The 15,031-nt window shown below is 49.6% G+C and overlaps 3 protein-coding genes across 3 annotated transcripts in view; 1 reads left to right on the top strand and 2 right to left on the bottom strand.

The window, feature by feature from the left end:
• Positions 1 to 884: 884 nt before the first annotated feature.
• Positions 885 to 4,876, bottom strand: Dhit (regulator of G protein signaling double hit). The gene is made up of 7 exons (XM_013306492.1): positions 4,770 to 4,876; positions 3,202 to 3,290; positions 2,941 to 2,949; positions 2,254 to 2,343; positions 2,086 to 2,147; positions 1,792 to 1,958; positions 885 to 1,666 (listed from the first exon to the last, which is right to left on the bottom strand). Exons 1-7 carry the CDS (start codon positions 4,803 to 4,805, stop codon positions 1,370 to 1,372), a joined length of 750 nt encoding a protein of 249 aa, XP_013161946.1. The 5' UTR covers positions 4,806 to 4,876; the 3' UTR covers positions 885 to 1,369.
• Positions 4,877 to 6,871: 1,995 nt separating this feature from the next.
• On the top strand, positions 6,872 to 11,007 carry chn (zinc finger transcriptional factor charlatan). The gene is made up of 6 exons (XM_013306449.1): positions 6,872 to 7,260; positions 7,336 to 7,654; positions 7,998 to 8,363; positions 8,893 to 9,411; positions 9,799 to 10,037; positions 10,491 to 11,007. Exons 2-6 carry the CDS (start codon positions 7,370 to 7,372, stop codon positions 11,005 to 11,007), a joined length of 1,926 nt encoding a protein of 641 aa, XP_013161903.1. The 5' UTR covers positions 6,872 to 7,260; positions 7,336 to 7,369.
• A 2,285-nt stretch (positions 11,008 to 13,292) lies between these two features.
• Positions 13,293 to 15,031, bottom strand: part of LOC106113614 (SLIT-ROBO Rho GTPase-activating protein 2) — a 12,681-nt gene continuing 10,942 nt past the window's right edge. The window contains exons 7-11 of the mRNA XM_013306448.1: positions 15,019 to 15,029; positions 14,719 to 14,925; positions 14,156 to 14,358; positions 13,974 to 14,073; positions 13,293 to 13,640 (exon numbers count right to left, since the gene is read on the bottom strand). Of these exons, the coding sequence (XP_013161902.1) occupies positions 13,493 to 13,640; positions 13,974 to 14,073; positions 14,156 to 14,358; positions 14,719 to 14,925; positions 15,019 to 15,029 (669 nt within the window). The 3' untranslated portion in view covers positions 13,293 to 13,492. The remainder of the gene's footprint in view (positions 13,641 to 13,973; positions 14,074 to 14,155; positions 14,359 to 14,718; positions 14,926 to 15,018; positions 15,030 to 15,031) is intronic.

The raw sequence follows: 15,031 nt of genomic DNA, 5'->3' as shown, positions 1-15,031 counted from the left end.
CTCCTACAGAACCTCTAAACATCAACATAATACTCATTTAATTTCACCATTTTCACTATTTATTTAAGACTGTCTTAACCGCCCACGAAGCTTTTGCTACTTGAGTTAGCATATCGCGCGAATGCATTGCAACTCAGAGGACAGATGGCATTAGTAGTCTGTTTCATTGGTCTTAATCTTAATTTATAATTTTGTAAACGTGATAGACAATAAGCTATGTTATTCATAAACATTATTATCCGTATGTTACGAGTATTATTCACGAATGCATGTTTTTTAATTCAATACAATGTCTCACTATACTTCACTTATGTCCTTTTGGTTATAGTTAATTCTGTACACTCTAATTTATATTAAGTATTTTGGAGAGAATAAGTATAGAATACATGTATGTGTGCATAGAATTAGATATATAGTATTCAGTTATTATTAGTTGAATCTTAGGAAGACTGAAGGCTTAGGAAGACAATATTTCCGAAATTTGGAAGACAAACAATTGTAATAACAATGAAAGAACGCAAGACTTTTACGGAACACGGACACCTAATGCTCTAGACCAACAGGAGATACATTTGTAGCGAGGCATTGTAACTAAACATCGCGATTAAATCAAACGATATCTCGCTTCAGCGCCATGTGTTGTGGCGCAGCAGAAACGGCGCCCAGAATTGATATCGACTAAAAATTTATCGACTAGAAAGTGGATATAGACTAAAAAAAAAAAAAATTTCGATTTCTACAAATAATAGTGGTGCGAATTCAGCGCGGCTGTCATCGCAGTGACCACAACACACGAGCAATGAGACGCACGGCTGCGCGCGCAATGAGAGCTCCCTCCACAGCTCCCGCTCACAGTTTGGTGGATAAATAAATAAAACATTTAATTTACGAGTATTGATATAAAATGTATTTAGTTCAACATATACGTAGACCGAAGATGAGGATCAATGATCTCACTAAAAGTTATTCTAAGATTTTACAGAAGTAAAAAAATGATAGATGTAATAATACAATGTATCGTTTCGTTGAATTTCCGGCAAACTCGATTGGTCCACCTATTATTGCTTCTAACTAGACGCCGCAATGGCAATGCCCGCCTCGCGTACACGAGAAGGAAGGACAAAAGGCAAGAAGGGAAGAGGGAGCCGGCTCGGGCGCTCGGGGCCACGGAACGGGACAGGCAGGGTAAAGGCGCCAGCGGCGGTGGACCAGCGATATTGCCTCGACGGCCGCGGACTTCTCTCTAAATTTTCTTACAAATAATGTCTATTTACATTAGTAACCGTTAAATAATTAATCAATATGTAGCGAAACTATGTACAGGAAAAATGACACAATGTTCGCGTATATTGCACGAGGCGGTCCCCGGTCAACGCGCGGCGGGTTCCCCGGGCGCAGGGTGGGCGGCGGGTGCAGTTGGCGCTGTAGGCGCTGTGAGGGCTGTGGGCGCGGTGGGCGCGGTGGGCGCGGAGGGCGCCGGCGCCGGCGGTGGGGATCCGGCCGACAGTCGCGCCAACGTCTTGTAGAGTGGAGAGTTGACGAAGCGCGGGTAGGAGTCGCGATGCATGAGGGTGTAGATCTGCAGCTGCGCCTCGTCAAAGGTGTGCGGCGTCGGCTCCACCATGTTGCGGTTGACCGTCTCCCGCACTCGCGAGTCCAGCGACACCTGCCAACGATCAACACCGGAACAAACCTCGCCTTTGCATTACAATTTTTTTTATTACCTATACATTTTTATTATGAGAAAATAATAGATTTGCTTGTGAGTGGACGTATGACTGTGGTGCTCACCTCCTTCGGGGACAGAATGGAGATGTAATCCTCGTAGATGAAGCGCGCCTTCTCCTCAACAGCGTCGGGGTCGGTCTCGCGCTTCAGCTCCTCGCACGCCAGCCAGAACATTATGTTCTCCTCGGAATACTCGCCGCGCAGGAAGTCGCGGAACACCCGGCGCCCCGCTGCGAACGAGCAAGCCGTCATGAGCTCGCTCTCTCACACACAAACCTCTCGCTGTGATACTCGAACCCTCGATAACCTTGCTTTATCGATCTTAATGCTATAAAGTGAAGAACCTCGCGCCCTCACCTGCGCTTCGCATGAGGCGGTCGAACGACTGGCCCCAGCTCTGAATCTCCTCCAACGTAGGCCTGCGAGAGCAACGGTCACGTTAGCCGTTTGGTGAAACGACGTCAGAAAGGTAAACATAATATGGAAAGTAATGAGCACACATAAAAGGATAGCGAAGTGACTCACGGCGCATCTCCGTCGACCAGCAGCGGCTCGTGCGGGCCGGGGCGGCGCGCTTTACCACCCGCGCTGCGCTCCCCGGCGCGCTCCGCCGCGCTGCAACAACAGAGCCTTGCCTGAGTGCCGCGCCCCAGTGCGCGACAGTGTCCAACACTGCCGTGCACTCAGTAACCAGTATTCGGAAAATCTTTACTAATCTTTTATATTATAAAGTTACTCTCTCTATCTGTCTATATGTCTGTTCTTTTAAACTACTCAACCGATTTAAATGAAATTTGGTACACAGACAGTCTAGAGCCTGAGAAATAGCCATAGGCTATTTTTAACGCGACAAAGGGGTGAAAGTGGTGGTGGAGATTTGTATGGAAGTATCGTAATTTTTACATATCTTCCTTCACATAACCCATCCAGACTTTCTATGACCAAAAATAAAATTCTTATAATAAAAAAAAAATTATAAAAAAAAAACTCGGAAAGGCTTAGTTGCCAACTGTATAGATTGCAGATTGGTGCTTAAACTCAATTTATCATTCACCGCCCCCCCGCCCCCGCCCCGCGCGCGCGCGCACGTCTCTCAGTACTGCGCAGGATGTGAGATCTTCGTTTGTTTCATCCGAGAATTGTAATGGTCAGCTCAGCTCGGTGTGCATTTCCCCCCGCGCGCCTCTCATGCCCTCCTCAGCCCGAACTTACCACTTGGACCTGGAACCGAACTGCATGTTATATTACATGACAACTAGAAAACTTCTCCCTAAATAAGGAATAACAAAATTTCGCAGTATGTAAGTATGTTTGTTATAAATTATCACAATAGGCTGGTTTTAGAGTGACGCAGACTGGTGTATCTGACTCAACGTCGCGACGTGTCAAACGTCGATCACCAGTCAGCGGGCTAGCTGACAGCTAGGCGTTATTTGATATATTTAACAATGGGCACTCGGGTGATGCACGCACCAGGAGCAGGAGCAGCAGCAACACCAGCAGAGGCAGCAGCGCGCGCCAGGCGGCCGGCAGCCTCGCGCCAGCGCACCCAGGCTGCACATCTGTAACGTGATCGATCATATGTTAACTGTGACAGGTCTCACACTTTACTGGATGGTCAGAGACCGACGTATCGACTGTGATGTGTCCATCGTTCGTATGGTACACCAGCCCACGTAATTACTGTGCTTCCGATAGATACAGCCAAGTGTACCGTGTTCAGCTGTGGCATGTAGGTGCTGCAGGATGCACGACCTCCATCTGCCTGATCAATGTGGTGACAACAACACATTTGAGAAGTTCCTCGATTCTATTGTGTACCTATGTATATGTATTACTTTTATATTTTTATTTGTTTAAGAGGTTTTATTAATGTTTTCATTTTATTTAAAAGCTGGCGATTGCATAAACGGATTTATCACAAGACTAAGTAAAAAGATCAATAATTGTACAATATGGATAAAATTATAACGAATTATTTTATATTTTTTTTTGACTAAGTTTATTTATTATTTGAAGTCTGTGTTTTTGTAAAAAATTGATAGTTTTTCCCCTATTGAAAAAAAAAAAAAGTTCAATAACGACTTAACTTGCCTGAGTTTGACACAATACGGAGAAATAGAACAACAACATTGTTAGAGCCGGTAAGAGAAGTGCTGCTATCGTGCTTGCTTCTGTCACAAAATATATGAAACCTACAGAGCCATAGGAAAATATATAAAAACAAGTGACACTACAGCTACATTAAGCGATTGTGATTTTTTTTGTCATTGAAAAAGGGATGGGATAGGGGGAGGGGGGGGGCGCTACTGAATTATAATAATTTATTCCGCCTTATGGTCACCGTGTCAGATGACTTTGTCAGTCTTTGCAATAGTATGTCGACCGTTGATTGGTTTTACAAGAGACGCCTGTGAAGTCGTAATGATAAATGATATCAATAAGTAACAATTTGCAATTGTGTAATTTGATGACGATGTTATTTGCCGTCATTCATTGAAGAATTCATAGTTTCCCGTTTGTGATTTGCCCAGGCAAAATGTAGAGTCGGTGAATTGCATTCGAAACGTTTTAGTCTGCGTTAACAGATTGACATTAACCATTAAGTACATGTAAATGTTTTGAACGCTGATTGTTAGAGATGGAGGTCCCGCTACAGACAGATCACAGTGTTGTACACTATATGACACGCCTGCGAACTCTTGGTCTTAACTATATTGATCGCCCAGGTGTTAAATTAGTTTGGCGTCCTTGAACATAATGCGTCCATTGCTTTGGGCCCCAGGATCGAGAGCCCGCACGCCCATTTAATGCCCTGCGCCCGCACCCCTACAGTCATGTCATGTGGTATAGGCTCGCTCACGCTTGTAGGCGTATCGTCCCTATCCACTCTTTCGCTCCAGATATTACTTGTGTGTTTTAGTGTAAACACATTCGACAGCAGCCGAGGCCCGGCCCCTTGCGGCCGACGATGATCGACACCGTTTAAAAAAAAAATTATGAATTACCATACTGTATGTTATGAACGAAATGCAGATTACCTCTTCCATAAACAGGACGCTTGCCACTTTTAACATGTCTCCTACATGTCGAACGGGGACAAAGTCACAGGAGCGGAGCGGGCGCGCGGGCGCGGCGGGGCGGCGGCACGGCGCCCGCTGCCTCCCGCGCCGCCGCGCTGCTCCACACGCACCCAACTATGTTTTAACTTGTACGATAATCAAATCGTAGCTCAGATCGTTCCGCACACATTTGAAAGAGTTAAATTATTAAAAAACCTTTCGAATATACGGCTTCCGATACGACACAAATTTAACACAAGGAGTCGATTCCGGCCGGAGCGAACAGCAGCGGCCGTCGCCTCGGCTTGCGCGCATCGCGCAGGCGCGGACACGGGGCGCAGCGCGCAGGCGCGGCCGGAGAGCGCCCCGCTCCAAGCGTGCCGCCGCACCGCCGCACCGCCGCCGCGCACACCGAGAGAGGCGCGGAAGCGACGCAATCGCGGACGATGAGAAAATAAACAGCGTTTAGAGGGTAGTGGGTGAGGGCCGCACGCGCGTATTTATAGCGCGTTCGAGTCGCGTCGGCGCTCGCAGCGCTGCAGCGGGCGTCGGGGGGCAGGCAGAGGGCGCGGGCGCGGGCGCGGGAAGCGTGCGCGACCGAGTTGTGCCGCGCAATGCGCGTCGCGCAATCAATAGGTAGCGGGTCGATAGGCCGCGGCGGCGTCACGCGCGGTTCATCGGCCGCGCGCGCCTCGCGCCCTGCGAAATACCACAACCTCACAAAAGATAGGTGAAACAGAGTATTTTGCGACATATCTGATAAGTGGGATGCCGGAGCCCCAATTCCCCCTTTTTGCCTTTTTTTGCCCCTTCCCAACCAAAAGGGGAAGTGTATTTGGCGAAGGCGAATTTGAAAATTATAGGAGATGTATAAGAAAGATTTTGTGTACATCTCCTTTTATGTCCATTAGGGATACGCAACGGATCTGCAACTCTTTAACTTGTTGCAGAAGTCAATTAGCTACAGAAAATGTGTTACCATCATAAAAATGAAGTAAGGTTCTCGTACCACTAACCCTCAGTAGGATCGGCGCGACGACGTGTCAACTTTACGCGCTTCGCTAATTTTAATAATAATTATTATGTAATGAAAATTTCATAAGAATTTGGGAAATTTAATATTTTCCTTCCAATACATATAATTCCCATTCACTAACATTAACTTATTACTTTTTGATAGTGGTAGTTTTTTTTGCAACAGGATATCTAATCGGGCGGGTATAAGTCAAACTAAATTATGACAGCTCACTAGCGCCCTCCTCCTTTAAGGCTTAAAAAAGAGTCACAAGTTCTTTTTCGTAATGTATTATAGCTGCGATGTCATAAATTTTCATTTATGCCATTTTCTATGACCATGTTTTGAATATATACGTTCAGAACCGTGCCAGAATCCGCCTGTCTCACCTGCTCAGATAGCCCGCTTTGACTATACTCCTTTTACTTTGAGGTCAACCAACAGGTCAGCCAGTGAGGCGCTCGGTGGCGACGCGTTAATGGCGCGGTGGACCATTCCTCTGACCTATTCACGACGACTTCCACTGATTTACTGGTATTCATATTTATTTACTTTAAATTTTTTAAAAGGTGCTGTAAACTATGTAATAATGAAAACAGATTCAATGAATAACGGGAGATAAGTGGAGGTCGCGGGAGGTCGCGGCAGGCAATGCGCCGCCGCCTGCCGGGTGCAAGGGGTGTACTATTTGTTAAAATAGCGTACCCCGCTATACCATGGGCGGTGTACATGTTTTGACATATATGTATTATAGTAAGATAGTATATCCTTCTGTATGTATAAGTGTAACTTTGAACGGACTGAATTCTTCTCTCTGTGGCAAGGATTTTTCTGGTGGAATCAAATGAGTGACTGACTTTTCTATCTATGTATAATATATTTATGAGAGAGGCTATATTTAAGCTTGTGAGAAACCTCGCGACAGACCGACGTCGCGGATCGATGGGCGAGCATCGCTGGGCGGCACGGGGGCAAGGGGTGGCGCAGGAGGCGCGGGGTGGCGACGTCCCCTCGCCATCGATCGCCGCCGCCTCGCGCCCACTCGCGCCCAGTAGGCGGCCGCCGGCGGGCCGAGCAGGTGCGGCTGCAGGTTGCAGCGGGCGGCGCGGGGTGGGAAGAGGCGCGGGCCCGCTCTCGAACGTATCTCGTTGGATCGCACCCGACACCCAGCGGCACCCGGCGCCCGGCGCCCTCGGCACCACCAGAGGGGACCCACCGCATGCGACACAGCAATCGATATTCACGCTTACAATTTTTAAGTACGCCTCAGATAACTGTAGGTGCCAGCTACGATCTCAGTGAAAGCCTTCATTTCCGGAGGATCTAGCTGAGCCCAGTCGACTAGAATCGACAAATATGGTGTCGGCGAACTGCATGATCAGCTTTGGTGGCGTTTCCGAACTGACGTCATTAATGAAATTAAGTAGTTTTTATGTCCATATGAAATCCAACGAGGTACTTTCGTGAAATTTACAATTTTTTATATTTATACCATCGGACTCTCCTTTTATTCTGGATTAAAATTTGCAGAGTGAAATAAAGAAGTATAAATTAAAAAGGTAAGATGGAAGGAGGTGGCGGAGTGGCCAGCGTGGCATCGCTCACCATGGACTGCGAGGACATGTTCAAAGAGATCACCAAGAAGCTGTACGGCGAGGACGCCGCTATGGGTGTCGGCGTCAACGTGAGCGTCGGGCCGGGAGGGGCGGGCGGGGCCGTCGCGGGCGGCGTCGAGTACCCTCCTGCCGAGCGCGAGCTGGTCGACGACCTGCGTCCCGAGGAGCACATCACCGCCTGGGGCTTGGCGGCTCTCATGCAGAACGGATTCCCGCCACCCGGCATCTTGCAGGTGTTCAATATCGTCATCTACTTATTACTCTCGTCGTCGTACCGATCGTCTTTCTGTTTAAACTATATATCTATATTCTTGTTAATAAAATTGACACACTGCGTCTCCATGAAATATCGAAAAAAAGCATGTTTAATACGATGCCGACAAAGAAAAAAAAATGTCTTTTTGTATGGAAGAAAAAAATATTGGCTAGACAGATTTTGACGGGACTAGCGGGAAGGTAGCTGACAGCTAGTTTAGCTTCTTTTGTAATCCTGCGCTGACGATGTCGCGGGCGACCCTAGTGGTCACTTATATATATAAGAAAGACTATATATATATTATATAGTATTTCGTACAGGCAAATTTTACCCCGCGCACGGACCCGTCGGCCGAGGACCGGTGGACGGCGGCGGAGGAGCCGCTGGCGTGGGCGCACTCGCGCGTTGCCGCCTACAACCCGGCGCAGCGACTGTTCAAGTGCACCGATTGCGAGTGCGTCGGCTTCCTGGCGCGCGTGGCAGAACACTGGCTGGGCACGCATTCACAGGCGCGCGCCTTCCAGTGCCCGCTGGCGGGCTGCGGCTTCGCCAGCGGGTGGGCGCGCGCCGTGCGGCAGCACCTCGCACGCGACCACCACTCCGACCCGGCGGCCGCAGACCACCTGCTACGCGACAACCCAGCGCTCGACGACCTCACCCGCTACCTGCAGCGCCTCAAGACCAAGGTACGTCGCCGACGCGATTCACGCTCGCCTCTACAACAAATCATTTGCAATGTTAGTTTTAATTCTAGTTACTTAGGAGTCTATAGTTTAATCTAATTTATGTTTCATGTCCGGCTCAAAGGACAAACATGTACGTCCAGTTCAGTCTCAGATTAGAACTGAGTCCGAACATACAGAGTAAATGCACAGGAGGTGCACCGGCAATAATCCACCTTACTGCTGGTTAACAAAGAATCATTCTATTTCTACCAATATCTTTTCATATATTTGCGCTTAACTACCTTTCGCTTAGCTTTCCTTAGGCTCATTTCCACGGGTAACATATGTGTGTGTGTGTTGTGGTGAACGATTTTAATGAGGCTACCGAGTGTGCATGACGTGCGCTCCAGCCTTCTATATTTCCTGCTTGCGGTGGGTTTTGCACAGAACACGTGTGGTCTACATGTTCCTGTCCTTGTTGTGCAATCATGTGATATCACGCACAGGCTCTTCTTTGGCCATGGTCGTTGATACGAACACTCGATAACAGGTGGAGACTACACGCACCGAGAGACGCACGGGAGCAGGGGGCGCGGGGGTCGCGGAGGGCGCCGGCGGGCCGGGCCCGGCGGCGGACACCGCCAGCGGCGAGCCCACCGCGCTCGGCGACGCCGGCAAACGCTATGTGTGCGCCGCGTGCCCGTACGCCACCGACCGCCGCGACCTCTTTACTCGTCACGAAAACATCCATCGCGACGAGAAACCGTTCCACTGCTATCTCTGCCAAAAACAATTTAACCGCGCGGATCACGTCAAGAAACATTTTTTGCGGATGCACCGAGATCAACCGTACGATCTGAATCGTATCAGACGCTCGAGCGGCATCAAGCCGGAGGCGGGCACGAGCGCGGGCGGCGCGCACTACTGCAGCAAGGGCGCAGGCGACGCAGCACCGGCACCGGAGTGCCGTCCGCCGCCGGTGAAGCTGGAGCGCGCGCCGCTGGCCAAGGCTGAGCCCGCGGCCTCGCCCACACACAAGCCGACCGTTTCCTCCCCGGTACGTCGCAAGGTGAGGTGTAATGTCGCAAATGTGATCCTTTATCGTCGACACTCGTTATACCTGCTCAGGATAGTAAGACACGACAGACGTGTCCTGAAAAGGAAGAATGCCTGCCGGGGACAAGGATAAGGATAACTGTCACCTTGTCCCCGGCACAGGCGGGATGGCGGTGCCAGAGGAGTTTTGGTCGGTAGTAGCTCCCCTCCGGTCTTATACGGGCCGGGGGGTGGCTGAGTCCGACACACCTGCACGCTCCCCCCGAGCGGGTAGACGGCTCATAAATGGGTCTCTCCTCTTTAAAAAAAAAGAAAAATAAAAGGGGCGAGGGGTTGCGGAGACTCGGACGTGCACGGAATAGGGAACAGAGTGTGACGCGAGTGCGGGTGCGGGTTACAGGGCGAGCGGCGCTACGCGTGCTGCTACTGCGCGTGGTCGGGCGTCGACAATTGGTGTCTCAAGCGGCACCTCAACACGCATCTGAAGCCGTTCGCGTGCGCGCTCTGCGAATACAAAGCGGCGCGCGCCGAGCGGCTCGCCACGCACGTCCACAAAGTGCACAACAAGAAGGCCTGCGCCAAGTGCCCCTACCTCGCCGACGAGCCGCAACAGCTGGCGCTCCACCTGCGCGATGCACAGTTAGTATCGCCCACCTCACATCGACCTCCCGGTATCGGCTTGCCTAAGTGAACCACAGTGATAAGTCCCCACACTGCCGGGGGCTCTGGGCTCGTGCCCGCTCGGAAAGTTTAATGACTAAGGCTAATTATTTTACTTAAAACAATAAAATATCACAACAAAACATTCTTACAAACAAACTTACAAAACATTCACGAAAAGGTAACATTGTCCCATACAAACATACGTACATTACCTATTCCCTGTTGTTATCATTTGTATCAAATCCGCAGCCTAAAAAATCAGTTTCAACAAGCTTCTAACTGTAAAAATAACGATATTTCATTAAATAACTATCTGTGTACCATATTTAATTTAATTCAGCAGTTTTTGTGTGAAAGCGAGCCGCTGCTGCCACGATGTTGCGCTTAACTTAATGAATTTATTAACATTAATAATATCAATTGTTCTAGCCATATAGAAAGCCGCAACTTAAAAGTTCCAACGGGCGTTGGACGATCGGCGGGCGCGTTCTCGTCGAGTCAGGCGGCCACCACGACGGGTACGGCGGGCGCGGCGGGCGCGGCGGGCGTGGCGGGCGCGGGGGGTGCAACCGGGGTGGCGGGAGGAGCCGCCCCGGCACCACCGCTCCCCGCTCTCCCCGCAGCCGGCGCCATACGACGTCGCGAGCAGCGCGCCGCCGGCGCCGCAAGACTCTTCGGATACCTGGAAGCTTCGGATGGCTCCGGCGACGAGTACGAGCCGCCGCCGCTCCCGCCCGAGTACGCGCCCCAGCCACCGCACGCCGCGCCCGCCGCAACCCCCGCCAGCCACGCGCCGCACGCCGGGCACGCCGGGCACGCCGGGCACGCCGGGCACGCAGCGCACGCCGGACACGCCGGGCACGCTGCGCCGCACTACGCGCGCGACAAGGAGAACGCCGCGCCGTTGCACCACGCGCTGCACCACGACCACTGCCTGCGATATTAGTGCCCTCCCTTTAATGTTTTATTTCCTACTCTATTACTTACCACCATTTTAAAAGATATCTTTCTCACGGGTCATTTAAATATTTACGTTAATTCAAAAATGTTGTTGACAATACATATTATTTATATTATTTAAGAAACTCCAAACGTCTTTTTATTGAGTTTGTTATTGTGTTGTTTTTTAAGAAATAACAATTGTATAAAGTGTAAATACGGAGCCGAGCTATCTCGCGGCCAGGCGGCCAGGCGGCCAGGCGGCCAGGCGGCCAGGCGGCCAGGCGGCCAGGCGGCCAGGCGGCCAGGCGGCCAGGCGGCCAGGCGGCCAGGCGGCCAGGCGGCCAGGCGGCCAGGCGGCCAGGCAGGCAAGCGGCTAGTACACGCAGCGGGAAAAGATCGGCGCATTTTTTTTTCTAAATGTTGTTCAAAAAGTTCGTTACATTTTGTTAAATTCTAAACAATACATTATATGTAAGAGTTAAAATTAACAGCTATATTGATTTATGAATAAAATTTATATAATATTATGGTATTTGCAAATTCAATTTAAAAAAAAAAATTACTTTGTCCATTTTTTTTTCAACTCCTAATATTAAATCAGTCCTAAAGTAGAAATTTACCGATTTTACATTGTTAGTACTTTCAGTATTTATATAAATATTTATCACCCGCAATGTCCTGGGAATAAAGAAAAGGACTATACAATGGCTTTTTTAATAAATTATGTTGCTCACTTGATAATGACTTGATGTTTCAACATCTATGCATGTTATTTGACATGTATGTCTGTCTCGCTCGCACCTCAAAATCTATGAATAAAGGTTTTTTTTAACTTTTTTGAACACTTAATAAAATTCCTAATAACTATGAAAAATATTCAATTTTAGTTCTAAATATTTTTTATACAATTTTCTCAGGTTTTATCATAGTGTTGAAGCATTTTAGAAACTTGATGAGTTGCGCGTACTTTTAAAATTTAGTGTCATGGTACTCTTCATACATTTTTTTACACAGAAGCATGTCAAAGTTGGTCTAAAGTTAAAATGTTATAAAATTTCAACAAAACAGTCAAAGTTAATTATTTTTTGTGCTAAAATTACGAATATTTTGGTCCAATTTTTAACTTTAATTAATAGCTATGTTACTTAGGTAGCTAATACAAAAAAATTGAAAGAATATCTTCATATTTGTAGCCACACAGTGTCTGATCATATGTTGGATGGTACCAAATTATAAGAAAAGTTACAAAAGTTAATGTAACTTTTAACAAAAAGAGATGGATTTTTTAGTATTCTTCCCGGTGTAGTTATCGAGCTGGCTATACACCATTTCCGTTTTGTCTTTGAATTTTGGGACAACCTGTATATAGATATAAAAAAACTGTTTTTATATATCCACGCGACAGCAACTTAGTTAGCTATAAAAATCTGCTTCATACATTATCATCACTTTTATTTTAACGTGAAGTTAAATCGTTCACAAAATTGTTTGCGGAACGCTGCCGTTATAAAAAAATAATACTCTATTATTTTTTTCTTTAGTACATCAATGACGGCGACATTTTGTACTCGGCAATATTTGTATATAGGTATATAAATAAATATATTATTTAGAATTTTTTAGTGTTGAACTGTGGTACTCGTGTCGATGAAACGAAAGTTGCTTTGCCGCGGGTATCTGTACTAAACATACCGTCATCTCTGTCATCCTGTCATCTTGTCATCCTGTCGTCACCTCGGACAGCACAGACAGACAGACAGACAGACAGACATAACAACATCATCTAGAGGTCACCTCATAATGAATACATTATTTTATCATAAGGTCGAAATAAAACAACAGTCCAGAGCTTAATAGTGATTTATTGTACGCTCCAGAGATTCTCAGGTCACAGTACAAAAATAAGCAATCCTTGTATAATTACAGTAAAAACATCTCGCTAACACATACTCAGCACGAATCGCGCCATTTGTAAAAGCTAAAACAGTCTCGATTATTGACTTAAAAGTATAAAATGATAAAAACTCTCGGCCACAGCGCCCTGTGCGTTTCCTTGACTCAAAGTCGGGCTAGGCGTCGCCGGGCGCGTCGTGCGCGGTGGGTACGGTGGGTGCGGGGGGCGGCGGGCGCGCGTGCGGGTGCGGCGTGGGGCGACGCAGCAGCGCGGGCTTGGCGGCCAGTGCGGGCTTCAGCGAGCCGCCGGTGAGCGTGAGCTCGGCGAACTTGGCGGCGACGCGCAGCGTGTTGCGCGCCGGCACCGGGCTGCCCGCGGCGGGGGACGCACCCCCCGCGCCCGTCGCGCCCGTCGCGCCCGCCGCCGCCGGGTGCGTGACCTCGCCCTCCTCTGCGTCGCTCCCGGGACAAGTTTGCCTGATGAACAAAACGATGTCAACGATGTGTTGAGTATCGGTTCTGTTTTCAAAAACTGCGGAACGTTTTAAACTGTTTGAGAAGAGTGCAAGGGGATTATGAATGAGAGACGTATGCTGTTACCTGTGCGGTGGTGCGGGGGGTGCGGGGGGTGCGGCGGGGGGTGCGGGGCGCTTCCTGAGCGTGTCGCGGTTGCAGAGGAAGGTGTCGGCGGCGGCGCGCGCGGGCAGGTCCAGCACGAGGTCCGGGGTGCTCTCCGCCAGCCGCCTGCACACACGCACACACGCACACAGACACGTCAGCTAGAACAGACAGCACTTTATCGCCGACTCACACAAATGTATTAAGGACGCACGTACTCAATAATACGTACAATACACGTATTAAAAAGCAGTCTTTGTGAGCTAGTGCGGACCCCCAAATGAAGGTGACGAAGGAAAGCGACTCTCGTCTCGGCGCGCTTCGGACTCGGGAATATCAATGGGTGCAAACGGACCAACCGAGTCCTGACAAAAATGAGCAAGAGGCCCCCTAGTACACTACTCGAGCCTTTTGTGACAGACTGTTTTCATGTATGGAGTAAAAGCACAGATCCCGCACCTGCGCTCGACGTCTTGCGCCGCGCCGCTCGCCACACCGCTGACCGCCGAGGCGGGCGCGCCGGTGCTCGCGGCATCCGGCTCGTCGCTGGCGTCCTCGTCTGCAACACCGCACATCTCAATAAATGTATCGTTATCAGTGCGGCGTGCGGCTGCGGAGTGCGGCTGTGGCGTGCAGCTCACCGTCGTCTTCCTCCTCCTCCTCCAGGTCATCCTCGTCGTCGTACAGCGAGAGGTCGTCGTTGAGGTCGTGCTCGTCATCGGTGCGCGCGGCCGCGTCCGCCTCATCTCCCCCCTCCCCCGCCGCGCCTTCCGCCTCGCCCTCGCCCACGCCCACGCCCGCGCCCTCGCCCGCGCCCTCGCCCGTTAACTCGTCATCTTCCTCTCTGCAAATGACACATCCAATGTCTCAATGACACACAATGCGACCTTCATTGAGCCAATAATGGATTGTCTATATTTTGTTTTGGCAGATGTAGTGTGTGTGTGTGTGTGTGTGTGTGTGTGAAGATGTCGCTGATCTCAAACTGTACCAATCGCTTCGAAGAATAAGTAATATAAATGTGTAAATCGGAAAAGAAGAATCGGGCAGCGAGGCCCGTCCAGTACCGAGCAGTGGAAAACTTCATGGCATCGGAAAATGTTTGTAAGGAATAATGATAAATATGAAATTTGAAGTGATTTATTTATTATCTATGTTAGGAGGGGTTCTGTAAGGGAGGGGTTGGAAGGAGGAGGCGGCTGACCCGGGGCGGCGGTAGAGCGTGTGCGGCGCCACGTCCTGCGGGAACAGCTCCTTGTGGTGCAGGATGATGCGCTTCACCAGCTCGTTGACCAGGTTCTGCGCCGTCACCTGCGCGCCGCCCTCGCCCCACGCGGCCAGCAGCGTGGGCCCCAGGCAGATGGCCAGGTTCCACGCGTCCATCATGTTGTGCTCGCTGTGCTCGGCCAGACTGCAAGAGACGGGGGCAGAGGTGAGATGGCGCGGGGTGGGCGCGGTGTGGGCGCGGTGTGGGCGCGGGGTGGGCGCGGCGGGCGGCACTCACTGGGCGAGGAAGG

Source organism: Papilio xuthus, unplaced genomic scaffold (assembly GCF_000836235.2).
Source record: "Papilio xuthus unplaced genomic scaffold, Pxut_1.1 DF828177.1, whole genome shotgun sequence".
NCBI classification, from domain to species: domain Eukaryota; kingdom Metazoa; phylum Arthropoda; class Insecta; order Lepidoptera; family Papilionidae; genus Papilio; species Papilio xuthus.
This window is presented reverse-complemented; position numbering and strand designations above follow the sequence as displayed.

What these genes read in the sequence shown, in the direction of transcription:
- Dhit (XM_013306492.1), bottom strand. Translation starts at nt 4,805, where the DNA reads ATGTTAAAAGTGGCAAGCGTCCTGTTTATGGAAGAG. An exon ending in GCGTCCTGTTTATGGAAGAG is followed by an intron (nt 3,291 to 4,769) that starts GTAATCTGCATT and finishes ATCACGTTACAG; the next exon opens with ATGTGCAGCCTGGGTGCGCT. An exon ending in CCGCCTCATGCGAAGCGCAG is followed by an intron (nt 1,959 to 2,085) that starts GTGAGGGCGCGA and finishes GCTCGTTCGCAG; the next exon opens with CGGGGCGCCGGGTGTTCCGC.
- chn (XM_013306449.1), top strand. Translation starts at nt 7,370, where the DNA reads ATGGAAGGAGGTGGCGGAGTGGCCAGCGTGGCATCGCTCACCATGGAC. An exon ending in CGCCACCCGGCATCTTGCAG is followed by an intron (nt 7,655 to 7,997) that starts GTGTTCAATATC and finishes TATTTCGTACAG; the next exon opens with GCAAATTTTACCCCGCGCAC. An exon ending in CTCCACCTGCGCGATGCACA is followed by an intron (nt 10,038 to 10,490) that starts GTTAGTATCGCC and finishes CAATTGTTCTAG; the next exon opens with CCATATAGAAAGCCGCAACT.